The following is a 27,211-nucleotide window of genomic DNA, read 5'->3' on the forward strand; positions in this document are numbered from 1 at the left end:
TATAAACAGCCACATTTTAAAATGTTCCAAATAACACATAATTAGAGAAATGGAAAATTTAAACTACCCTGAGGTTCGGCTTCATCATACTACCAGACTGGTGAGGTTGACACAAAAGGAAAATGGCAGATGCTGAAGGGTCTGTAGGAGATGATACACTGTTGGTGGAGCTAAGGACTGATCTAGTCATTCTGGGAAGCAATTTGGAACTGTGCTCAAAAAATTACTAACCTGCTTTGACCCAGTAATATGACTGCTAGGTTCAAACTTCAAAGTACAGAGGGGAAAGGAATAAGCATTTATCAAGCACCTACTATGTGCCTGCAGCACTTTGCCAAGCACTATATCAACTCTTTTGATCCTCGAAACAACTCTTCTAGGTAGGTGCTCCCCATTTTGCAGTGAGAGCAACTTGCACAGGGTCACACAAATAAGGTCAGTCCTCCTGACTCCTCCTATCCACGGTGCCATCTAGCTGCTTCTGGAGAGGTCCATCAAAGAAAAATTGAAAAAAGAGAGAAATGACCTACATGCACAAGAATATTTATAGCAGCTCTTTTTGTGGTGGCAAAAAAACAAAACAAAACTGGAAACAAAGGGAATATCCATCAATTGGGGAATGGTCGAAAAAATTATGGTATAAAAATGTAAGAAAATATTATTGAACTAAAAGAAATGGTAACAGGGAGTAAAACCAAGGGAACTTTATACAATGATAACATTACTGTAACAGTAAGCAAGAACACCGATCAAAGCAATGACCAAGCACGATGCCAGGGGACAGATGGCGAAGCCTGCTACCCACTTCCTGAGGAAGAAGGGATGGACTTCGTGCACAATGACTTATTTTTTTAGAGATAGCCTGTGTGGAATTTGTTATAAAGATCTTTACTGTATTTTTTCTTTTTCTAAAGGCAGGTAGGGTAGAAGAGAGAGAAAGCAGATTTCCAATCATTGAAAAAAATCAAATTTAAAAATGTGGGGTAGTTGATGGATGGATTTGGAACTCATTGAATGGTCAGATTCAAAGAGTAGATGTTAATGGTTCAATATCAGTTTGGAAAGTAGTCTCTAATGGAGTGTCACTGGGATCCGTGCCTGACCTTGTGCTCTTTAATAGCTTTATCAGTGACGGTAGGTTTATCTAATTTTTTTTTTTTTTGCTTTACATAATAAATATTTTCTTTAAAGATTGATAATAACCAAGGCTTTTTTGTAAATCAAATCTTTTTACTTTGATTCGCATGCTACTAATTTTTCTGATTTTGAGTTTTTTAATATTTATTTTTAACATTCATTTTTTATTTTCAGTTCCAAATGCTTTCCCTCCTTCTAGCCCCTTCCCCACCTATTGAGAAGGTAAACATAAGATACCCATTATACATGTGAAGTCATACAAAACATATTTGTGCATGCCAAAAATCAAGAAAAATAAAAAATGTAACAAAAATGCTTTAATCTGTACTGAGTCCAACAATCCTCTCTGGAGATGGAGAGCACTTTTCATCATGAGTCTTCTGGACTTGGCCTGAATCGCTGACCAGAGTAGCTAAGTCTTTCACACATGACTGTTGCTACACTACTACATTACTATGTACCATGTTTTCCTGGTTCCACTCACTTTATTTTCTTCAATTCGCACATCTTCCCAGTTTTTCTGAAGCCATCCCTTTCGCTGTTTCTCACGGTACAATAGTATTCCACTGCATTCACACACCACAGGCTTGTTCAGCCATTTCCCCAGTTGAAGGGCATCCCCAGTTTCCAATTCTTTGCCACCACAAAAAGAGCTGCTCTAAATACTTTTGTATATATGGGCCCTTTTCCTTTTCTTTCATGTCTTTGGGATAGATGTAGAAGCAGTATTGCTGGCTCAAAGGGTATGCCTAGTTTTACAGTTCTTTGGGCATGGTTCCAAATTGTTCTCCAGAATGGTTGGATCGGTTCACAACTCCACCAAGAGTACATTAGTGTCTAACATTTGTCATTTTTCTTTTTGGTAACATTAACTAATCTGATAGGTATGGGGTTGTACCTTACAGTTGTTTTAATTTTCATTTCTCTCATTATTAATAATTTAAAGCATTTTTATAGGAATTGATAACTTTGATTTCTTCTCAATACTGCTTGTTCATATCCTTTGACCATTTGTCAACTGGGGAATGACTTTTTTTTTTTAGAAATTTGGCTCTGTTCTCTAATATATTTGAGAAATGAGACCTTTATCAGAGAAACTTGCTGAAACATTTCCCCCCAGTTTCCTGCTTTCCTTCTAATTTTGGCTGTATTGGTTTTGTTTGTACAAGATCTTTTAAATTTAATGTAACCAAAAGTGTCCATTTTACCTCCCATGATCCTTTCCTATTTGATCATAAACACTTATTCATAGATCTGACAAGTAAGTTTTTCTATGGTGCCCTAATTTGTATATAATATCACCATTTGTGTCTAAATCATATCTTGGTGTGGGCAGCTAGGTGGTACAGTGGATAGAGTACCAGTGCAGGAGGACCTGAGTTCAAATCTCACCTCAGCCACTTGACACTCACTAGCTGTGTGATCTTGGGCAAGTCACTTAACCCCAACTGCCTCATCCTGGGTCATCTCCAGTCATCCTGATAAATATCTGGTCACCGGATTCAGATGGCTGTGGAGAAGTGAGGCTGGTGATCTGCACAGCCCTCCCTCACTCAAAACAAAGTCAAGTGCAAGTCATGGCATCATTTCTCTGATGGCGTGGTCTTCATCAGCAAGAAGAATGAACACACACACATATCTTGGTGTGAGATGTTCATCTGTGCCTAGCTCCTGCCAGACTGCTTTCTACTTTTCCTGGGTGTCTTTGTCAAGTGGTGAGTTTTTGCTCCCAAAGTTTGGATTTGTGGAATTTGTCAAACACTAAATTGCTGTGATCCTTTACTTCTATATACTGTGTACCTAATCTATTCTGTTGATCTACCACTTTATTTCTTAGCCAGTTTCAGAATGTTTTGATGATTTCCTGCTTTATAGGATAGGATGGCAGGCTTTTCCGATTAGCAGATGACACAGAGCTAGGAAGGAATCACTAACACACTGGATGAAAATCAGGATCCAAAAAGACTCGGATGGGTAAGAACTCTGGATTGGCACTCAATCGTCAAAATCAACAGGGAGAGATACAAAATCTGATGTTTGGGTTTCTCTCCAACAGAGGCTTCAGAAAGACAGGAACTATCTCAAAAAACTGGCTTTGGAGCTACATAGAATGGGTTCAGGTTCCTGCTTTACAAATTTCCCTCTTTGAATCTCAGTTTCTGTTGGGGGTGTAAGCTCAGTTTCATGTGGACAGTCTTGGGCAGGTAAAAGTGAGGACTTCTAAACCTCAGAGTTCTCATGAGGCCCCCCAGGGAACAGCTGGGAATTGAGGTGTGAGACCCGGGCTATCTCGTGCATTTCCGCTTCTTCCCCGTGGGAAACTTGCTGGGGAGAGCATCCCACCCTTGAGATTAATCCATGGTCTGAGCACACCTGTTGTTGTCTAGCTAAGGGCTGAGAGCAGGCACGGTATTCAGGTGCAAACTATGCGGCAGGAGAGCTTAAGTAGAGTCAGGAAAGCCTGAAGGCGTTCTTTGGGCTGAGGGGCCCTTAGAGGGCAGAAGGTCCCTCCCCTCTCCCACTCCCATTCTCTTGCTGTACGATCCTTGCCTCCTTGGGAGGAGGATTCCTCTCTCCTGAGGAAGAATTCACCCTGCACATGTAACCAAGACCCTGAATAAAGCCTAACCTTTGTTCGACTCTGGAAAGTCTCTTCTCTCATACGTTTATCCGGTTTGGCCGCCGAAGACCAGAAAAGGTAAGACTCGGGTTGCCCATCGGCCTCTAGGCCGGACAAGTTTCCTTATCTGTACAATGAAAAGATTGGACTAGATCAAGAGGCGTTTACCTGGAGAGTCTGGAACCCTTAGGGAGTCAATGGACAATTTTTTGGGGGAGGGTGGGAGTGTCCTTGAATTTGGATAGGAAAAAAGTGACATCTCTATTTCTGCTAACTTGTTTTAAAAATAAATTTTTAAAATTTTTGTCCTAATTACATGCAAAAACAATCTTTAACATTATTTTTTTTAATTTTGAGTTCCAAATTGTTTTCTTCTCCTCCCCCATTGAGAAGACAAGCAATTTTATATAGGTTATGTATGTGCAGTAATGCAAAATGTACATTGTGAAAAAAAATCACAGATTGCCCTTTACCCCCCCAAAAGGTAAAGAAAGCAAAGTATGCTTTGATCAGCATTCAGACTTTTTCCACTTACTTCTAACCAAAATTCAGCATTTTCTTCCATTATGAATGCAGGGACATACTACTTATGGGACTCTGTCCAAGTCATTTGGGCCGATGGTCTCCAAGCTATGAGATGCTCTATCAAGATAAGAGGTGGGAGCGGGGGAGGAGGCGTTTGCTTGTAAATGATTTTGATCTCAAACGTACATCCAGAGATACTAAGAGACGGGTGACGTTCAGCCTCAATGAAGCCAAATGTATCATCTGTCTAATTCCATGCAAATTAACACAATGGGGATAATAGAGGCAGGGAGCAGAGCCAGCCAGCAGCAAGCAGGCGCTGCCCTCTAGTGTCCAATGAGAAACCTGCAGACTACCTGTCCCTGTCCAAGGGCCAACTAACTAAACCCAGGACAGAAAAGGAGTGGAGGAGAGAAAGAATGGTAAAGAGAGGGAAAGAGACAGGGAGGGTGACACTGAAAGAAATGGAGAGAGGCACGGCACAATGGAAAAAGGCCAGAATTTGTACCTGGAGGACATGGATTCAATTCCTGACGGTCATTTTCTTGATCTATGGGTTAACACTGGTTCAAAAGTCAGGGGACCTGAGTTAAAATGGAGCCATTGGTTCCAATGTGACCGTGGTTGGGCCTCGACCTGTCTGGGTCTATTTCCTTCTCTATATGACGAAGGGATTGGACCAGGTCCCTTCTGTGTCTAGACTGGTGATTCATAGGGTCATCCTTCTCTTCACCCTTTCACGCCTGCACCAATGGGTAGCCCAGTCTTTTCACTTCTACCTCTTCATTTCTTGCATTCAGGCCTTCATCACCTGGACTACTGTGATCACTTTCCAATTGGTCTCCCTTTCTCAAGTATCTCCCTGCTGATTCACCCTTCACAAGAGCAATATTTCCAAAATTCAGTTAAAAAGTGATTTCCAATTTTTATACCTTAGTTGTTTTCGGTCGCATCTGACTCTTTATGACCCCATTTGGGGTTCTCTTGGCAGAGATACTGGAGTGGTTTTTGCCATTTCCTTCTACAGGTCATTTTACAGATGAAGAAATTGAGGCAAGCAGGGTAAAGTAACTGGCCCAGGGTCACACAGCTGAGGCCAGATTTGAACTCAGGAAGAGGAGTCTTCTGGACTCCAGACCTGGCACTCTGTGCACTGTCACCACTAGCTGCCCCAACTTCCAATTACCTGTAATATTAAACAGAAATTCCTCCATGTAGCATTTTAAAGAAATTTTTAAAACAAATTTTTGTTGCTCTTCTGTTTTTGCTTCCTAAATTTCTCCCTATATCCCTGCCTATTCCCCCATTCAGAAAACCATCCCTGGTAACAAATAATTATTAAAAAAGAGGTGATGCTGTAGATGAAATGCTGAACCTTAAGTTAGAAAGACTCAAGTTCAAATCCAGCCTCAGACATACTGGGCTATCACTGGGCAAATCACTTAATCTCCATTTGCCTCAGTTTCCTCAATTCTAAAATGTGGTTAATAACTACATCTACCTCCCAGGGTTGTTGTGAAGATCAGATATTAGTGAAGTCCTTAGAAGTGTACCTGGTATGCAGTAGTCACTTAATAAATGCTTGCTCCTTTCTCTTTCCCATCCCACTAAAATCTGCTGATATATGCAACATTCCACACCTGGAGATTCCCATCTATGCAAAAGACCCATTCTTCTTTGGAATTTTGATTATTTTAGGTGGGCTTTTCCCCCTCTTTTTACATTGTTGTCATCATCGTGCAGTCTTCTAGGGTTCTTCTTATGTCAGCTTGCATCCATTCATGGAACTTTTTCCATGTTTCTCTGTATCTTTAATATCCATCATTCCTTACAAAAGAGCAACGTTCAGTGAGGTTCACATACTGGCTGGTTTCACCATTACCCAGTGGTAGGGCATCTGTGTTCCCAGCCCTTTGCTACTGTGACAAATGACACTATCAGGATTTTGTTGTAGGAGGCCTCTTTTATGTCCTGACTTTGTTGGGGCATATGCCTGGCAGTGAAACCTCTGGGTCAAAGGGTGCAGACATTTTTAGCCACTTTATTTGCTGAATTCCAAATTGCTTTTTAAAACAATTACACTGATTTATATTTCTATCAACGATGCATTAGTGTCTTTAGGTTTTGATAGATTAGAATGAGTATCTATTCTGACCAGAAACTTTGAGAATCTTCCCCACCCAGATTGACATTTTTGCAATGGTGAATTAGGCCACCTTTGTCCCAATTTTTACCTAGCCCTGAGTCACCAAATGAGCATTGTTTCAGACAAACTGAGACCAGGGAAAGATCTTAATTTAGAAAGGCCAAGGTTACCCACTGCATCCCAGGCCATCATCAGTTGTTTTAACATGCCCCTGGACTTTGATGACCAGGCTGAAGACACTCCTTAGCTCTGCCTCACTTATATCCAATTCACTTGAAAGTCAAGGTGTCTGTCACCCTTGGCAATGCCTTAGTCCTTTTTGCGAACAGAGGCCCTTCCTTTCCATAACCCCACCAACACTGACTATTCCTGGAATCCCTGGGGCATGGCTCAGGTATCACCTTCTCCCACCTCCACCTTCTCTATGCCCTCTCACCTACTCTATCTTATTAAGGCCCCACCAGTGTTTTAATTTTCAGTTCTGGGAGGGAAAATCAGCCACTACCCTCACAGAACCTGGGACCTGAGGTTCTTAGGATCAAGGGATTTGGAGCCAAATGGGTCATACAGACCAAAATGAAGACCAGATCAAGCCCTGAGAAATTTAGTGAACCCAAAGAGGCCATCCCCTCTAGGATATTCCCAATAATCCATCATCTAATCTCCATGTGAAGACCCTCTGGAGAAGGAGAAATTTCACCTTTTGCAACTCATACCACTTTTGGACGTTCCCAAGTGGTCTTTGTCCCTTCCCATATGCCCTCCAGATGCCAAAGCAACCAGGATTGTCTCTTTTAAAGTATTATTTAAAAGTTTAATTAAACTACATATCATTTTCCAAAGCCTAGTACAAAAATACAATGTGATGAAATGACTAGACGGATCTATAGGTGAGCCATTGCTCAGAGATTGACAATGGGGGGCAGGGGTGGGGAAGGGGAGCTGATTCTGACAGAATTCACTTAATTTCTGGAACAGGGAGAATGAGAGAGACAGGAGGGAGGAAGGTCAAAGGCAGGGAACTAATATTCCCTGGTTTCCCTGTGAGGCCAGAGCCAATGACCAACTTTTGGAAACAGAAACTGATGAGCTGATTTGCTCAGGTCAGTGCTCTGGCCCACACTTTCAATGCCCTTGTGAGTTAGGCATGGAGGATAGGCAAGAAGGGACGAGAAGCCGAGCACTCGTGGTGAGGGCCTGTCCACAAGGCAATCCGGGTTAGTGGAAAGGTGGTAAGGAAGGAGGGGAGGAATCCCAGGGCATGCAACTGGATGGGAAAACTGGGCTTTCTCAAGAGGACAGAGCCCTTTCACAGAGGGCAGGTCCTGCCTTCCAGTGCAAGCCACATCCCCTGGTCTCTTCCAGGAGCAGATTCCTCCCCAGGCTTTTATTTCAGTGAAGGAGGGTGAGCTCCCAGCCCATCACAGCTCATCTTGCGCATGACTTTTCCTAAAGGAGTCGCCTGTCAGCTTATCCTGGGCTTCCTTCATCCCCTCAACCACTACAAAAAAATCAAGGGACAAATAAGGAGACATCTTGAAGCGGAGGGGTCACCAGGGGACCACTGTGCCTTGTTAAACTGAACATTCACACCACTTGAAGAAGAGTTGGACCAATGCTTCTTGGATTTCTCCCCCGTCTGTTCTTTGTATCATGAAATGCTTGTGCTGGGCCTTTTGGCATAGCAACCACTATGTGCCAGGCCCTGTGCTCAGCACTGAGCACACAGAGAAAAGCCAATGTGGTTCCTGTCTTCAAGGATTTCACATTCTCATGGGGGAGACAACATGGGGGATATGATCAGATCCATATAAGCTACTGGATGCAGACTGGATGGGAAGTGATCTCAGAGGGGCTGGGAAAGGCCTCCTGTAGGAGGGGCAATCTGAGTGGAATCTTTAGCCAAGAAAGTTGAGAGACCGGGGTGAGGTGGGGGTGGAAGAAGAGTGCTCCAGACATGGTGGGCAACCAATACAAAGGCAGGGAGCTGGGTCTACACTGGGACAGGATGTGTGTGGCTGGACTGCTGATAACCAAATTTGCAATAAACATAAAAATGTTTAGAAACACAAAAAACAAAGAAGCAAAAGAGACTTCTGGAAAAGAATCCAGGAACATGGACAGGGCAGTGAGCCCTCGATGATCCCCATGGGAGAGGAAACAGTAACTTGGGGCCTCAGAATTGGGAGGCAGGAGATCAAGAGTCAGACTCTCAGAGTTACAAGGGCCTCAGGGCCCACCTAGTCCTGCCTGTACATGACCAAGGGAGTGCTCCCTCACAAGTGGCCACACACCCTTCCTGTCAAGACCTCTGGGGAGTGCCTGATGCCTCACTGCTCCTAGCATGAGGTCCTTTTTCCACAGGACCTTTAAATATGTGAAGGCAGCTTCACTTTCTCTGGCCTCCTAAGGCATCTTAAGGTCTCCATTCCATTCAGGACACCTACCAGCTTAACGGTCCAGTACCCAAATACGGAAAATACTCCAGACATGGGAGGGAGGTGCAGTGGCAAACCAAAACCGTGTATATCTGGGAAGCTGACTGGCATGATATTTTGACTGACCTGTCCATTTGATAAGAGGAAGCCTGGTGGAGTTAAGTGCCAGGTCGTAGGGGCAACTTCCTACCACTCCTCCCTCCTCCAGGTCTCCCCAGAGATGCCCCTGACTAAAGGCCTTCCCATCCCACTCTGGAGACATCAGGCTGGTCTCAGGCAGTTGGCTAATGGCCTGCTCTCATTGTGGAGAGGTAGATGCTGCCTCATACCCTTCTCTTCTTGATCATCTAGTGCACGTCCCCATGGGTGTCTCCATTTGAGCAACACAGCTTTTCTTAAATGCACCAGATAAACACAAGGGCCTGCCGCTTTCATCGCCAGCTCTTTGAAATCCTAGCAAGTCTTCAGCTATCTGTTATGGTTAAGGCAGAGATTAGTCAACTAAAGGTCAGTTTTAACTAGTTTCAGATTTTGATTATAAAGAGCTGCTGAATTTACACCTCCCTGTGCCATCTACATCCTCAACTTGCACCATGGGTCTAATCACACAGGAGGTACTTTATAAAGACTTCTTCAATTATCTTTCTCATTACTGATCCTAAACCTGCTACATCCTGGCCAAGCTGCGGAGCTGTAGCCCTGCCCCCACCCGCACGTACCCTGCTCAGCGTTGATGTAGAAGTACTTGTAGCTGGGATTTCCTTTCTCATTAATGATTTCAGGCCGCACTTGGCCACTGGGATCTAAAATACAAGGGGAAAAAAAGGCTCAAATGTGTATTATTATTATTAACAATAACCCAACATTCATAAGAGTGCTTTGAGGTTCACAAGGCACTTGACACATAGCTCATCTAATTCTGACAAGAACTCTGGGAGGTAGGTGCCAAAAACATTTCCATTTTATAGACAAGAAAACTGAAGTTAAGTGTCACACAGTATTTAGGGATGTGAATTAGGATTCAAACCCAGAACTTCTTGATTTCATATCCAGTACTCCAGCCCCTGCACCAGGAATAGGGACTAGGGCCTAGATCCATGATTTCATTGGTTTGAGGTAACTCTTCACTGACAGAGACTAGCCTGGCAACTCATCTATAACTTAGTCTTAGAAAATCGCCTGGGCCCCTGAGAAGTGAAGACTTTGCTCAAGACCACACAGCCATTAATGGGTCAGCGGTAAGACTTGAACCCAAGCCCTCCTGATTCAGATGCCAGCTCTGGTTGTGATGATGAGCCTCGCTCTACTCATAGCCACAACAAACTCTCAAGGCAGTTAATGAGGGTTATTTATGCTCAGCACTGGGAGGGAGATGGCATTTCCAGGAACCATGTGACATCCCCAAAGAACCCTCCGTCCAGCAGAGGGATATGACATACACAGAGAGAGCCCAATAGTAAAGACGACAATCCCTTTCATCCCTACTGATCGAGCCTCGGGATTACAGAGTACCAGCTCCACAGCCTGCCACGATCCTTCTCCACCCTGGCCTATCCTTCAGCCAGGCACTCAAGTGATTTTGCTAAAACTCAGGTCCCCCACGCCAGTAAAATAAACTCCCCATCACTTCCAGAATCAAGTATGAAATGCATGGGTCATCAAAGCCTTTCCTAACAGGGGCCCCAGTCTTGTCACACCTTGTGCCCACCCCACCCTCCTTGTGCTGTTTCATCCCACGTCACTGGCCTCCTGGCAGCTCCGCCCCCCTGTGGGGGCTTCTTGAGGGCAAGGACTGTCTTCTGCCTCTTTTTGTATCCTCATCATTTAGCACAGTGCCTGGCACATAGTGGGTGTTTAATCAGTGTTTACTGACTGATCACATACACTGGCTATCCATGTGACCTTGCACAGGTCATGTCCCTTCTATTTACTCATCTCTAAAATGGGGGTAATTAACAGAACAGCTGTAAAAAGAGGCTTCCCAGACCTTAAAGAGGAACACAAACAAGCCCTATCCTGACTGTGCCATCATTTGGTAACTTAAGAATCTAGTTCTAGTTCTCAGGAATATTTCCTATGATTCTGAGGTCTCTGCTGCCACCAGGCAGCCAACAGTTATGGCATCTGGCTATCTTTAGGGTCTACGCAGTAGCTAAGCAGCACAGACCACTGGGCCTGGAGTTCCAATTCAGGCTCAGACACTTTCTAGCTGGGTGATCCTAGGTAAGTCACTTACCTCTGCCTGCCTCAGTTTCCTTAACTGTAAAATTGGGATAATAATAGCATCTACCTCCCAAAATTCTTATGAGAATCAAATGAAATTCTGGGGCAACGAGGTGGTACAGTGAATAAAGCACTGGGCCTGGAGTCAGGAAGACCTGAGTTCAAATCCAGCCACAGACACGGGTGACCTTGGGAACATAAATTAATCTTTGCCTGCCTCAGCTTCCTCATCTGTAAAATGGGGATAGTAACAGCACTGACCTCCCAAGGTTATGAGGATCAAATGAGATAATATTTGTGAAAAGCACTTAACTCAGGGTCTGACACATCATAGGCACTTTGTGAATGCTTCTTCCCTTCCTTTCCCTTTCACCACCAGGCACGCATTTATCCAACATCTAGAGCTTTACAAAGCTTGAGCTTACCCAGGAAAAGGATTCTCGGAATATAACCGCCATCAGGGCTAAAGGCTTCATCTTTTGGTTCCTCTTCATCCTGTGGATAATTAAGGTGAGATGATTCAACTCACTGAATAGCAGATACCTGGAATTCCCACTCATTCTCCAGGTGCCTTCTCCATGGCATCATAATGAAGGCTCTTGTCCTTGATCTCAGTGAACTCTTAGTTCTCCCCCAGACCATCTGACCCAAGCCCCCTACCGTGCTCTTGAGAGAAAGGCCTCTACATCCTGCCTGACGTATCTCCCCCTGTTCAAATATGGGTCAGTATGGCACGTGGGAAGGAGTACTGGCGCTAGAGCCAGAGAATCTGGGTTCAAACCACTATCTCCGTCCCCACCATCATGGGCCCAAGAGGTTAAGGGTCATATGGATAATATAATAGCATCACAATTCGAATCCAAGACCACTGAAATCAAAACCAGTGCTTTCCTCACTACAGCAGACTGCCTCTGTTGCCCAGCAGAATAAAAATACCTTGAAGGCAGAAATAGGCTTATTTTTGTCCTTTCAATCACAAACACCCTGCAGATGCCTCATAAGTTTTGGCCGAGTCAATTTGAAAAAGCAAGAGCTGTCATATACACCCCAGTATTACAGCGGCACTTTTGGGGCAGCAAAGTGAAAACTGGGGAATGGATGAAGGTGTGCAGCATAGGTGGAATGGAGGACGACTGAGAACACAGAGAAGGGCAAGACTTTTATGAAATGACACAAAAGGAAAGGAGCAGGACCAAGAGAAGAATGCATACAATTACAACAGGGTGGGAACAACCCAGACAGAGCCCTGCGTGACAAAGCTCCTCCAACCTTACCTCAAGATTGACCATAATAAAATTGTGAGCAAGTTCTGAGATCTCCTTGGACTCCGCAAACAAAGGCTTTAAGGCTGATTTAAAGAAAAAGAAAAAAAGGACAAAATCATTGAAAAGATCTGTCTTCATCTGTGTCCTGTGTCCTGTCACAAGGGGTCTTCTTTGTCATGATTTCACCCATTTCTACATTGCTTTCGGGATTACAAAGGGACTCTCCTTGTAACAAACAACCCTGAGTGACGATTATGTAAAAATAAAACGTCTGTCAAGTGCTTTGCAAACCTGGAAGCACTACAGAAGTACCAGCTATGAGGATGATGACAAGGACTCCCCCCACACTATACAGAGGAGAAGACTGAGATTCAGAGAAGGGGGAGGGGCTTACCCAATAACACACAAGTAGCAAGCACCTCAGGCAGAACACCAGCCAGGCCGTTCTCAATATAAGGACCCTAGCTCTAGAAGCAAAAGCATCCTCAGAGGCCACTCAGCCTGATCCCCTTATTTTATACATGAAGAAACCGAGGCCCAGAATAAGGAGCCAAGCCAGGATGGCACCCCAGGATTTCATGATCCCCCATCACCTCTCAAAATAACTAGGTGCTATCTCTTTTGAGCAGTGCCAGGACTGAGTGAAGAGAGTGCTGGGGTTGAAGTCAGAAAGATTCGAGTTCAGATCCTGCCTGGGACACTTCCTACTTAGGTGACCCTGGGCCTCGGTTTCCTCACCAGTAAAATGACTGGATTTGATGCCTCCAAGTTCCCTCCCAGCTCTAACTCTGGGATCCTAAGTCAGGAAGCCACTGGTGACTAGATCTGGGTCAGACCCGGAAGTTCCACATTCCAGCTCCCCTCTGGCCAGGTGGCCCAAAGCAGGTGGGCTCTCTGAGCCTCAGCCCACCCCCTGCACGGGGCAGATCTAAGGGATGCCACCCACTCTTGACCCTTTCTCCCCATGCTCTTTCTGAGTGTCTTCTTCCCGCCCACATCTCTGCCACTTCAGAGCCTCCCCAGCTCCCTCTGCCAGGAAGCCTCACTGCCTTCTACACCCTACTCTGGTCTCTGCAAACTGGATCTACTGGAACATGGCTGGGTATCCACAAGGGACACTACTAGATAGCCTCTATACCATGAAAACGTTTATTAAACACTTTCTGGGTACAAGGTTCTGCAGAGCTTATAGTCTAGTCCAGGGGTGGGGAACTGCAGCCTCGACCTGTGGCCCTCTAGTCCTCAAGTGTGGCCCTGTGATTGAATCCAAACTTCAAAGAACAAATCCTTTTATTAAGGGGACTAGACTCTAGCGAGTGGGACAAGACATCACACACAGACATAACTCAGAATATGGGGTAGAATGTGATTAGGGCACAGGATGGGGCTCCAGTTAGAGGGGAAACCTGAAGAGGGAGGTGTAAGAAGGCCCTGATCCAAGCCATGTGGGAAGCTTCAGCAGGAAGATTTGGGGAGAGGCAGGGAGGGAGTACAGCATGATCAAAGGCATGGGGGAAGGAAAGAACAAGACAAGAACAGGGGATGAAGAATATGGTGGTTTGGATGGAACGTAGAGAACACAGGTTCACAGACTTAGATTTAAAACAGAATGACTTCAGTGGCCAGCCAGTCCAGTTTCCTCATTAAGGAAAGCCAGGCCAAGTGATATTCAATGACTTACCAAGCCTGATGATGTTACTTACCATCAGTGAGACTTGGGGCAAAAATTTAATATTTCTGGGCCTCAGTTTCCTCACCTATAAAAGGATGGAGGTCAACCAGATGACCTCTAAGGCCTCTTCTATCTCTAGGATTTCCATAGCTACTCAGTATTTGAGGCAGGATTAGAAACTGGGTCTCAAAGCATTTTCTCTGCTAGGTCAAACAGCCTCTCAAGGCAGAAAAACCATGAGAGTACAGTGTTATGGGAGACAAGAAAAATTTCCCATACAAATCAAGTGCTAACTTTACAGATGAGGAAACTGAGGCTCAGAGGGATGATGTAACTAGCCCCAGGTCACATAGAGGCAGGATTCAAACCCAGGTCCTGACACCAAATCCAGACTTGGTTCACTCTGCCTCTGGATGAGACAATAAGCTTCTTGGGGGTAGGGATGGTGTCCTGGCTTTCTTCTGTACCCCTAAATCATCATGCATAATAACAAAAAGTACAGGTAACAAGGAAATGCTCTCTGAAGGAAGGAAGCACGTCTCCTTCAGAGACCCTGAAATCTCTGGCCCATACGTACCTTTGCAGGCTCCACACCAGGACTTATGGATGATGACCATCAGGGGCAGCCCACTTAGAAAACAAAACAGCAAATGGTCAGTTGGTTCAGCCCACACCTGCTTTCAGTTGTCTTAAAAATCCTCCCTGGAAATGAGCAGGGGACAAACTTCCCTCTTTTCACTAGAGGTGGAGGACTAGGGGAGGGAGTGTGGCAAACACTGTCAGACACGGTCAGTGTGTCCACTTGTTTGGAATAATTGGACTTCCTGGCTATAAGAGAGGGTGCTATTAGTCAGACAGTGACTGGGAAGCGATAAGAATATCTTTTTTAAAGAATCAACACATTTTAAACAGAATTTTCCAGGGATATCCTCTTCTCATGCATCTTGAAGGCTCTGGGCTTGAAAAGGCCACATCAAGGGAGCACAGACTCAAGGAAGCCCCAACAAAGTGGCCAGACTATATTTCCATCCCCTGAGGACCAGGCCAGCTTAGTCCTTATCACCAGAACACTAATCACCTGGGAATTTTTTTTTGGTTACAACCCCTGAAACTGTCTAAGGTTGCGTTGTTGGAGGGAAAGCTGATGTGTACCAAAAAACCTTTGGCACAATGAAGATCACGATATGGTAGTGTAACTGATCCCGTCTCAAAACCCCATACCCTTCAAGTTTTGCTTCTCCCAAAATGACCTATTCCCTCCACCCACAATGTTCCACAAAGTCTAATCTAGGGAAACATTTCTTTTAGAGGATTTTTTTTTAAATTATAAATTTTTCAACAAATGCAAACTTTCCAATACACAGAACCCAAAAAGAGGATTACGTATGAAACGGTTAACTCTCTTTCTATGATGGCCTCTTTTTTTTAGAGCAGGGGCTCTTGAGGTCCATGGATTTTTAAAAAATGATTTGTTAATTATATTAATAGAAGGTTTACCTTCCATATCCTGGGTACTTAACAAATAATACCATTTGGTCCTCACAACAATCCTGGGAGTCAGGTGCTACCATAACCTACATTTTACAGATGAGGAAACTGAGGCAGAGGTTATGTGACTTGCCCAGGGTCACACAACTAGTACTGGTCGGTCTGGATTTGAACTCAGTCTTCCTGACTACTCCAGGTCTAGTGTTCTAACCACTGAGTCACAACCTGCCTCCAGTTTCTATCTCCAAGAAGCATCTTGGAAGAGGAAATCACACTATTTCTTACCCCAGCACCTAAGCTATTTGAAGCATTTTGAAACTCAGGTAAAGTAAGTCTGTTTCAGCCTTAATTGTGCCACTTTAAGATAACTGAAACAAGCAAATTTCTCTTTTTGTGACTTGCTCTACTTGACCCCAGAGAGCAGAACTAGAAGGGGAGGTGAGGGGCTACAAGGAGGCAGATTTCAGCTCCAATATGAAGTCCTAATAAGTAGATCTGTCCAAAGGTGAGGTAGGTCACTTTTCCCTTTATTTGGAGGTGTTTATTTGGAGGATGGAGGACCACTCATCGGGGAGAGTGACAGAAGGAAGAAAGATTACCAGGGAATTTTTTTGGCTACAACTCCTCCATATTTACCATAAGTGTGTCAGCCCTGTGCTAAGTGCAGGAAACAGACACAGAAAAGCCAGTTCTTCTCTCTCATCCTAGCTAGGCATGAGCTGCAGGGCAGATGGAATGGCCTGGTCTTCAGGTGGTCTTCAGGATACAGTAGCAAAACCAGTACTTCATTGACAGGGTGGACTCCACATTTGTCTCCCCTGTGACTGTTTCACTTTGGATTGTGTATTCCCAATGCTGAACGTACAGTAAGCATTTAATAAATGTCACCTGATCGACTGACCTCACAAGTTACTTCTAGCTCTAAGTAGTTACACCCTGCTACCATCCCTAGGTCTCAACATCTCCCCCTCAGAACCTTCCTGGGGCTTCCACTGTGAGGAGGGAAAGCCCTTTGGGCACCAGCAGACCTGGGCTGGAATCTAGGCTGGTGACCTTGTCAATGCTCCATCTCTGGTCTTCAGCTTTCTCGTAGGTAAAAGGAGAGAGTGGAACTCAATGATGTGACAGGCACTTTCGACACAGTACTTTTAGGTGTACAAAGTCCTTAAAACCATAGAATACAAAATGTTAAAGCATATAAGCCATGTCACATATCAGATGTGAGAGGGACCTTCAAATGCAAAAAAACTAGTTGGAAGGAACCCTAACTGACCCTCTAATTCCGGAGTTCCTAACCTTTTAGTGTCTTGAATTCCTTGGGCAATTTGGCGAAGCCTATGAAACCTTCTCAGAATGTTTTTAAATGAGTAAAAATACATCTTGGGGAGGGAGGAGAAAAAAATCTAAGAATTACAGAAATGATTGTAGAAAATGAAAACAAATAAAAAATATAAATGAATAAAAATAGTAGGATTAGAAGGGAAATCAGTTCACAGATTCTTTGGTTACAAACTCCTGGTTGCAGTCAAATCCCTTCATCTTAGGCCCAGAAAAGACAAGTGACCAGCCCAAGACCACAAAGCTCTGAATGACTGCAGTGAGACCTGAAGTCTCTCATTTCAGTGCCCTTTCCACGACACCACCTGCTCAGGTCTATGACAAGTCCAGCTATAGGGGCACAGATGTCCAGGACTCTATCTGGCTATCATCCCCCTCATTTCAAGACCAATTACATACTATAAAGCAAACCATCACCCAAGTATATTATACAGCAGATATTCCATAGACCCATAGCAACCTGAGAAACATTTCCTTTCTAGGTCAAAGACCTCTAGCTTCCTTTGAGTTCTTAATCTATGATGCTGGTACTACTAGCAATCAATGACTCCAATTAAAAAAAAACCCAAAACCTTTTATTGCAGCACACCAACTACAAAAACAGAATTGTTCTTTTTTTTATAGATTTCTGTCCATTTTGAGTCTTCTGTCTAGTTGCCTCTGTACTGAGAAGGGAAGTTCAGTGTCCAAAAACTTCACTACTTCCAAAAGTACAAGTGTAACATCCAGTGCTGTCCATCTAAAGCCTTGTTCTCTCAAGGTACCCTTACTGAAGCACCACTGTCACTAAGCCCAAAGTGGTCACAGTCTGAATCCGGGTTAACTGAGACTGTCAGCATCTCCTAACAGTCTCATACCACTTGATGGTGGGAGGGAAGGAATCTGGGGGCCAGAGGAACAGGAGACAGCCTCAGGCTTCTACCTCCTGACTCCCTCAGTGGAGGCTCTGGCCCAGGTACTGCAAGAACATGTTGGCCAGCTGGGGCAGGTTCTCCTTGTTAGGGTGCATCTTGGTGTAGGAGATGAACTGGCGCCTGAGTCGGCTCAGCTCAGCCATAGACAGGGGGCGAGTGAACAGCAGCCTCTCGGTGGTCCCCGGCAGGGCCAACAAGTCCCCTGGGACGGCAGTTTTCTGAGCCTCCATCAGGGCCGCAAGGACCTGACTGGTGACCTGATCCAGCTGGTGCAAGAAATTGGTGGAGGACAGAGGCTGTGACTGCGTGGCCTGGTGGGGGGCAGGCACCTGGCTCTCAAAAAGGGCTGCCCAGATCTGGGCCAGGGGCAGGGGCTCCTCAGGGCCCAGCACCGTGAAGAGGGGCCGGTCCCAGCGATTCCTGGAGTCTGGCGCCTCAAACCGCTGGGCCAGGGCCTCCAAGAGCTCTGGGGGAAAGCCCGGATCTGGCTCTGGGCTCCCGGGCTCGGGGGGCTCCGGCACCAAATCCTCAGCCGCCCTGGGCCCTGCGACCCCCACTCCCCCTCTCTCTTCCCGGAAGAGCGCCTTTGAGCTCGGGGATCCCTGGAGCCTCGAGGCCAGAGATCCTGGGCCTTCCTCGGAGCCCTCCGCCGGGGACTCGCGGTCCTCCCGGGGGTGCTCGGGCCCCGCGGCCTTCGGCCTCCAGCTGCCAGCTGCGGCCCCGGCCTGGGGTCGGCCGTCCTCCCGGGGGCCCGGGGCCCGCTGCCGGGGCTTCAGGCAGTGGAGCAGGCAGAGCGGGGTGCGCGCGGCCCGGGCCAGGCAGTAGAGCTCGTAGCGGAAGCCTTTGATGTAGTTGAGCGAGTCGAGGAGGACGACAGCCCGGGGACCCAGGCCGCGCTCCACCGAGGCCTTGAGGGCCGCGCGCAGCTCCTTCTCGCGGGTCGGGTCGGAGTAGGCCTCAGCCAGCGCCGCCGGCCCGCCAGGCCCCAGCACGTCGGCATCGCGCACGACCGTGACGGGGCGACCCTCGGCCTTCAACGCCCTCCGCAGCTCGTCGGCGCGCCGGCTCCGGCCGCTGTCCGGCAGCCCGCACAGCACCACCAGCGGCATGCCCACCCTCAGGACCGCTTCCGGCGCGGGCGGCCAGAGCCGCCGGAAGCACTAACTAGACTTCCGCCCTACGCCTCTGGCCAATCAAAGCGCAGCTACCCCAGCCAATCAGCGCGTAACTCAGGAGAGCAGGCGGAGGAAAGAGGGGAAATTGGCCAAGGCCCGGTTGCTATGGTAGCGGGGAGAGGAGGCAGTCACGTGTTTCTCACGTGGGCCGGGCAGATCTAAAAGGGACTCCATCCCCAGGGGCCAGGAGGCCACCCTCAGGGCCTGGCCACGGCGTCCACCAACCCGCTCTCTCCTCGCCCCTATCGGGAGAACCGTACCCCAAACCACTAATTCTTGGCATGGGGCCCCCAGGGAGTGATGAGCACGATGGCTCCAGAACGGGTGGGAGGCAGTCTGGCCCCTCTTACAGATGGGGAAACTGAGGCGCAGGGGACATGACCCAGTCACCCCGGAGCTCAGGGAGACGAAGCCAGCATTGGAACCCCGGCGCTCTCAACTCAACATCGGGGGCCCTTCCCTTCCAGTGGGGCTACAAAATCACCCCGGAAAGTCATCCTCCAGCCTCTGCTTGGCGCAGCTAGGGGGGCACTGCCCATTCCACGCTGACCTTGGGGAGTCTGCTGCTCCCCAGCCTTGTCCCTCTGCCCACCAGGCCCAGTGGCTTCCCTTCACCCTTCCCTTAAGAGGAAGACTGGGGCCCAGAGAGGAAAAATAACTTGCCTAAGGTCAGAGTGGCAAAGGCAGGATTCAAACAGGTCCTCCAGCTCTAAAGCCAGAGCTCTTTCAGCAAGCCCAAGCTGCCTCAGTGAGAAGTCAGGGGACAGTTTTAGTGCAGGGAAGATAACGATGACATTTAAATGCGTCTTCTGTCTCCAAATTCTGACCATTAGACTGTAAGGCCTGTTGACGACAGCCTGTGTTTTTGCATTTCTTTGTATCTCCATCGCTCAGCAGAGCGTTTGGCACATAGTAAGCATTTAATAAATGTTTGTTGACGGATTGATCATCCTCTTACCCACCCCACCCCTAACTGAGACAGAGCAGACCAGAAGGTTTTTAGGTTGGCGCTCATTAGAAAATAACCAAGAACTCCACAACAGCTCACAGAGCCTCAGCCAGAGTGAATGGAACCCCTTTAGGGCATTTACTATGAAACCATGGCCTATGGCTTTAGGACATCATCAAGTGGTTCAACATCCTCAGTAACTGCTGTGATATTATCAGTGGGAATGACATCAGAGCAGGGGCATGACCAGCTGCTTGGCTGCTGTACCCGAAGCATCATGGGACCTTTCCATCTGACTTGCACCTGAAACCTTCCCTACTGCTCCTTCCTTAGAATGTGAGTTCCTTGAGAGCAGAGGACTGGCTTGCTTTTCTATCTGTACTCTGAGTTCTTCACATACTGTAAGCACTTAGTCATTGCTTTTCAATCATTTGTGAGTGTGCCACGGCATTAACGAACCACTAAACTTTCTTGTTTTAGAATCAAGACCTGGGTGATGATATTTTAAAGAGTCACAGGTAAGGCCTTAAAGACCCTGAGGAAGATGAGGCTTCTAACTCTCTATACACCTTCTCAAGACCCTAAAACAGGGGAAGGGTCTAGTTCCCAAATAAGAAATTGGACCCAGAGCCTTCCAAGTCCTCTTCAATCCCATGGCTGTTCCCAGAAGCCTGGGATCAAGCTCCTATTACATTCTTTTCTAGACCAGGACACCCAGAGGTTCCCTAAGCCCATGCCTGGAGAATGAGCAAACACTATCCTCATACCAGACAGATAGGAGATAAGGATGGATTCTAGGGGATTCCTAACCAAAGGGGTGGCAATCCCATTAAGAGCTTATCTTTAAATTCTTTATAAAGGATTAGAGACTTACAGGAGGCCAGAGCTGGAAGGGGCCGCTGGAGCTATCTAGTCTGATCCACACCTAAACAAGTATCCCTGCTATGACATCCTAGAGACAGCCATCCTCTGCAGAAATGTCCACTAAGAAGCTCCCCACCTTCCGAGGCAGCCCCTTCCTCTAGCGGATGACCTGGGGCTCTAACTATTAGAAGGACTATAATTCCTCTTCCCCTGCCTCACCACCTAGTTCTGTTCCATGGGACCAAGCAGAACCACGCTGATCTCTTTTATACGTAACAACCCTTCTTATACCTGGGGAAAGCTCTCCTGGACCCCATAAGTCTTCTCCTCTCCAGGTTAACACTCCCAATTCCTTAAATTTATTGTGTGGTCTCCAGGCTCCTCCCCATCCTCATCCCTTTGTTTTCTGGGTGCTCTCCAGATTGTCAATGTCCTTCCTAAAAGGTGGCACACAGAACCAAACACAAAGCTCCATCTGAGTCAAGGGACAAGGCAGAGTGCAGTAGGACCACTGCCTTCCTAGTCATGAGCACTGAGCCTCTCTCAGTGTGGCCCACAACAGTTTTTCCTTCATAGACCTGGAACTCTGAGGGCTCACTTTTATACCCAGTGTGCAGTCCACCACAAATGGCCTCCTATTAACGTGACCTGAGATAAGCTGCTCATAGTAACAGTAATAAGAGCTAGCATTTTTATGGCACCTCTTATGCACCCAGCACTGTGCTAAGTACTTTACAAATACAATCTGACCTGATGGTCACAACTACCTAAAAGGTAGGTGCTACTATTAGTGCCATTTAACAATTAGGGAAACTGAGGCAGGCAGAGGTCAAGTGACTTGCCCAGGGTCCCACAGTGTCTGAATAAGCGTCCAAGGCCAGGCCCAGTACTCTATCCACTGCACCACCTAGCGGCCTCTAAACTGAAAGCCGACCCCCAGCAGATAAAAACATCAAAATATTACTTCTAGTTTCTACTGTATGAGTTTAACTGATTTTATGCTGTATTAATTTTATAAATGAGTCAGCTTTTCCTCTGAGTTAAAGTTACAAGTTAACTTGTTATCATCTCCCAGAAGTCTACTGTATGTTCTTGCCTGTCCTTGTACAGTTAGGGAGGATCTTATCTCCCTAAAAATCCTTCTAGGCACCAGGGAGTTGATAACTCTGGTCCACTAATAAGGTCTGTAAGATGCTGATGGGTCCCATCAAACAATTAACAATCCCTGACTGTCGGAGAAGGGTGGTCACTAGCCCCACAATCATGCTTTCCCCACCCCCACAATGCTGTCTATCTTCTCACCAATCATATGGTCTTCCCCCATCTACTCAACTCTGGATTCCTCCAAACCCCACCTGGGGTCTCTGGTCATTGAGAAGCCAATGATCCAATTTATTGGTTACTGCTTGCCCAGCTAATAGATTGCTCATGCTCAGATACTGTCTCTCAGTGAACCTGAATTGTCAAAGAGCATCTATGTTCTTTGCCTCCCTCCCCTCTTGGTCTCCTTGTGGTCATTTATTCCTGATTCCTATACGGCCCATGCTAACCAATCTGATGCAGTTTAGAAGTCCTGGGCAATCATTCAGCTCTACCCCTTGCTTTCTAGGAGGGCCTTCCTGAAATCTGGGTCAGAGGGATCATCAATCTGGAGCCAGAAAGGAACACTCAGGTCACACATCCCTTTCATCTTACATATCAGGGAAATTGAGGTCCGGGGAAGTGATCTGCCCAAGATTATGCAGGCAGTAAACATTAGACACAGAACTTGAACCCAGATTCTCGGACTCCAGCCAGAGTCCTTTCCACCACCCCACACCACCCCTGTCCCTCCAGAAGGTGGGTCCTTGGTTATCTAATAAGATCACCTGTAGAGATTCCACCTACCTGGCAGCTGCCTCATTCTTTCCATCTTCTAGTGTTCTCCAGTGAATGTGATCCCCAAAACCTGGAAAGACAAAGGCTTAAAATAAACTTTTCCATTCTGAAAAGCCAGCAGGAGGCTGACATTGACATAACCACAGGGGTCTACAAAGTGCCACGTGATCCGCTACTGTCATCAGCTAGGCAGATTACTGCTGTCCCTTCATGGACAACAACATTAAGGCTCACAGCAGCAATAAGGCACAGTCAGGTCACAGAGCCGGTGGGCTGGGGGGAGAGCCAGGACTGGCATCGGGGTCAAGTGTTCCTGCTAAAGAGCAAAGGAGAGCCACTGGGCAGTGATGGGCTTCAAGTCTACGTCCTTGGATGACGGCTGAAGGAATTGGGATGTTGTTCAGCCCAGAGGAGAGAAAACTGGGGAAGGAGGAGCAAGCAGAGGTGGCGTCAGGCATCCAAAGGCTTGTGTATGGAGGCTGGATTATCTTCTACTTGAGCCATTTTGCAAAGCTGCAAAAGAGGCAGATTCAGGTTTGATTTAAGAAGAGCTTGCTAACTAACTCTAAGTGTTATCCCAGAGTGGAACAGGCTGCCTGTGGAGGTGGTGAGCTCCCCTTTCCTGGAGGACTTCAAACAGAGGACGGATGCCCGCTTGTAGAGGAAACCCCCCGTTCAGGGACAAGACTGACTAGGAGGCTGCCAAGGTCCCTACTCAGAGACGCTGGGATTGTACCCAGTCGTGCTCTTTCTGCTTCCAAATAGAAAATTCCCGTATAAGGCTTATTCCTCCCTGAAGCTAGGAGAGCAGATTCCTGCATGTCCCAGTCTCCTCTGAGTTACCCATGGTGCTCTGCAGGATGACTGGCCGAGGAGGGCTGTTTCACTTCTTTCTTTGTAAACTCAGTGTCTAGCACAGGACCTGGTATACAGTAGGTACCTAACAAAGCAGTTGTTTGCTGATTGAGTTTTCTCTGTCATGTTAGCTTTTACTTTTTAAAGCTTAAAACCAGCACTAAAACTAAGACTTCTGGGATATTCCATATAAATGTCAGGTAAGTACTCCACTGGACAAACTATCCAGAGTTCCACAAATGTAAGGTGTTTTTTTTTTTTTTACAAGTAGCTTATACATAATTGTCCCATCCCCCGATCTGTCCTAAACTGTCTGAAAACCCCAAAGAAAAGCTATGGACCTCTCTCCCCCAAACAGAGCCACACTAGATGAGTCCCTGAGTCCCTTCAAGCTCTGAAAACAGTGACCTTGGATCCTCTCCCCCTTTCACTCGGCAGCCACAGATCCAGGACCCAACTGGGGCCAGTATGGCCTGAGAAGGGCCAATCCTAGGAGGAAGCAGTATTTGCCTAGTTGCTGAGATGCCCACGTGCAATCTCCAGAGAAACTTCTAGCCAAGCAGCCACCTGCCCAGAGGTTAACTAACTCAGGTCATTGGCAAAGGGACCTAAAAAAATCATGTCCTCAGAACCTTCACTAAAGGCCATGCTTGCCAAAATGGATGAGGACTCCTACATTCTGCTGTCCAAGGATTTCTCTGAAGGTGAAGGGGGGGAGAAAGTTGTATTAAAAGTACTTCAAGGATTTATATTCACAATAATAATTGTAATAGCTAGCATGTATGTAGCACTTTAAGGTTTGCCAAGTGCTTTACAAATATTATCCCCATTTTGCAGTTGATGAAACTGAGGCAGACGGAGATTAGGGGACTTGTCCAGGTCACACAGTTAGTAAGTGTCTGAAACTGGATTTCAAGTCAAGTCTTTTGATCCACTTGAGACCTCAACACGCTGTCCTCCACCAAATCTTAGGAGTTCACTCCTGTGGGGGTCTACAGAATGAATGTCAGCTATTATTGTTAAAATGAAGAAACTACTCCACTGGGCAAAGTATCCAGAGTTCCACAAATTTAAGGTATTTTGGTTTGTTTTTTTTTTACAAGTAGCTTATACATAATTGTCCCATCCCCTCTGGGGTTTAATAGCTGACTTGGAATCAGAAAGAACCAGGCTTGAATCCTGATTCAGACCCACAGCACCTAAATTTCTCACAGTCTCAGTTTCCTTGTCTATAAAAAAGGGATAATAATATCACCTCTGGGAAGTTACTCTGTCCATAAGCACTTACTGGGTACTTACTGTATACAGTCACAAGGGCTACAAAGAAAGGCAAAAGGAGCTGGAACTGTGATTGAATGAGTATAGGGAACTCCAGGATGAGGAAAGTCCCTCTACCAATGCTGGTTGCTACCTTCTCTGCAATTCACAACCTTAGAGAGTTGCCCCTAGTGCACTTAGAGGTTAAGTGACTTAGCTGGGGTCACACAGTCAGGTGGTATCACAAGTAGGATGGTATCTATAAATTGATTTGCAAACCTTAAAGTGTCACATGAATGTTGGAGGCCATTCAGTCCAACCCTCCTGGGGAAAGGGGGGAGGGCCAGCCCAAGAGCTCAAGGGGGAGTCCAGAAGCTGGGGGAGGAGCAGAGCACAGGGTGGTGCCAGGAGCTCAAGGGGTGCCTGGGGGCCCGGAGGACATCCTGAAGCTCATAGAGAAGTCCAGGAGCGCAGAGGGGGCCCAAGAGAAGGAAAGCAGGAGTTCAGAAAGCCAGAGGACGTTAGGAAAATGGGGAGGGGGGGCTGGAGAATCTGGGAGTTGGACAGGGTGGGGGAGTAGTCCAGAACTGCAGTGGGGGGAGGGGAGTACAGGAGAGGCACGTCAGCAAAAGGGGAGTCCTGGAAGCCAAAAGGAGGGTCCAAGACCGCAGAAAGAGGTACAGGGGTTCCAGCATCTGGAGAGGGGAGTCTCAGGACTGCCTGGGGATCCAGGGTCCCAGGAGGAAGTACAGGGGGACTCCAGCGGAGGGGGGAGGTGCAGGGGAGCTCCAGCAGGATGGAGAAGGTTAGCGGGGCTCCTGCAGGGTGGGAAGAGTGCAGGGGGGTCCAGCAGGGTGGGGGAGGTGTGGGGGGCTCCTGCAGGGTAGGAAGGGTGCAGGGGGATCCAGCAGGGTGGGGGAGGTGCGGGGGGGGGGTCCTGCAGCGTGGGGGAGGTGCGGGGGGGGGGGCTCCTGCAGGGTAGGAAGGGTGCAGGGGGGTCCAGCAGGATGGGGGAGGTGCGGGGGGTCCTGCAGCGTGGGGGAGGTGCGGGGGGGCTCCTGCAGGGTAGGAAGGGTGCAGGGGGATCCAGCAGGGTGGGGGAGGTGCGGGGGGGGGGGGTCCTGCAGCGTGGGGGAGGTGCGGGGGGGGGTCCTGCAGCATGGGGGAGGTGTGGGGGGCTCCTGCAGCGTAGGAAGGGTGCAGGGGGATCCAGCAGGGTGGGGGAGGTGCGGGGGGGGGGGTCCTGCAGCGTGGGGGAGGTGCGGGGGGCTCCTGCAGGGTAGGAAGGGTGCAGGGGGATCCAGCAGGGTGGGGGAGGTGCGAGGGGGGGGTCCTGCAGCGTGGGGGAGGTGCGGGGGAGCTCCTGCAGGGTAGGAAGGGTGCAGGGGGGTCCAGCAGGGTGGGGGAGGTGCGGGGGGGGGGGTCCTGCAGCGTGGGGGAGGTGCGGGGGGCTCCTGCAGGGTAGGAAGGGTGCAGGGGGATCCAGCAGGGTGGGGGAGGTGCGAGGGGGGGGTCCTGCAGCGTGGGGGAGGTGCGGGGGAGCTCCTGCAGGGTAGGAAGGGTGCAGGGGGGTCCAGCAGGGTGGGGGAGGTGCGGGGGGGCTCCTGCAGGGTAGGAAGGGTGCAGGGGGATCCAGCAGGGTGGGGGAGGTGCGGGGGGGGTCCAGCAGGGTGGGGGAGGTGCAGGGGAGCTCCAGCAGGATGGAGAAGGTTAGCTGGGCTCCTGCAGGGTGGGAAGAGTGCAGGGGGGTCCAGCAGGGTGGGGGAGGTGTGGGGGGAGGGTCCAGCAGGGTGGGGGAGGTGCGGGGGGGCTCCTGCAGGGTAGGAAGGGTGCAGGGGGATCCAGCAGGGTGGGGGAGGTGCGGGGGGGCTCCTGCAGGGTAGGAAGGGTGCAGGGGGATCCAGCAGGGTGGGGGAGGTGCGGGGGGAGGGTCCAGCAGGGTGGGGGAGGTGCAGGGGAGCTCCAGCAGGATGGAGAAGGTTAGCTGGGCTCCTGCAGGGTGGGAAGAGTGCAGGGGGGTCCAGCAGGGTGGGGGAGGTGTGGGGGGCTCCTACAGGGTAGGAAGGGTGCAGGGGGATCCAGCAGGGTGGGGGAGGTGCGGGGGGGTCCAGCAGGGTGGGGGAGGGTGCGGGAGGGGCTCCATGGGGGAAGGTGCAGGGGGTGCAGGCAGTCTGACCCTTTCCGAGCCCTCCCGCCGCGGAGGCAGAGGCGACGACGAGCAGCAGGCAGCAGTAGCAGCAGCCCAGGGCGAGGTGCGTGGGGCCGGCGCCCAGGAGCTGTAGCGGGGCGCCCATGGCTAGGGGCGGGGGGCGCGGGCTGCCTCCTCTTCCTCTTCCCCCTCCTCGTCTCTCTCCACTCCTCTGCCGCGAAGGAAGTGAAGTCAGAGGGATGTGGGCGGCGCCGGGGGGAGGGGTCTTAAAGGCACAGAAAGCCGGGGCCTGGGGGCGGGGCTGATGTCTGGGGGCAG

At 48.3% G+C, this 27,211-nt stretch overlaps 2 protein-coding genes across 2 annotated transcripts; both read right to left on the bottom strand.

The window, feature by feature from the left end:
* Positions 1 to 7,220: 7,220 nt before the first annotated feature.
* TXNDC12 (thioredoxin domain containing 12) lies at positions 7,221 to 27,151 on the bottom strand. Its single transcript, XM_072649446.1, has 7 exons — positions 26,921 to 27,151; positions 22,642 to 22,702; positions 14,604 to 14,656; positions 12,364 to 12,437; positions 11,515 to 11,584; positions 9,586 to 9,669; positions 7,221 to 7,929 (listed from the first exon to the last, which is right to left on the bottom strand). The coding sequence occupies exons 1-7, from the start codon at positions 27,036 to 27,038 to the stop codon at positions 7,850 to 7,852; spliced, it is 540 nt and encodes a 179-aa protein (XP_072505547.1). The 5' UTR covers positions 27,039 to 27,151; the 3' UTR covers positions 7,221 to 7,849.
* KTI12 (KTI12 chromatin associated homolog) lies at positions 17,406 to 18,958 on the bottom strand. The gene has a single exon (XM_072649445.1). It carries the CDS (start codon positions 18,873 to 18,875, stop codon positions 17,787 to 17,789), a length of 1,089 nt encoding a protein of 362 aa, XP_072505546.1. The 5' UTR covers positions 18,876 to 18,958; the 3' UTR covers positions 17,406 to 17,786.
* Positions 27,152 to 27,211: the final 60 nt, after the last annotated feature.

Source organism: Notamacropus eugenii, chromosome 2 (genome assembly GCF_028372415.1).
Source record: "Notamacropus eugenii isolate mMacEug1 chromosome 2, mMacEug1.pri_v2, whole genome shotgun sequence".
In the NCBI taxonomy this organism is placed as follows: Eukaryota; Metazoa; Chordata; class Mammalia; order Diprotodontia; family Macropodidae; genus Notamacropus; species Notamacropus eugenii.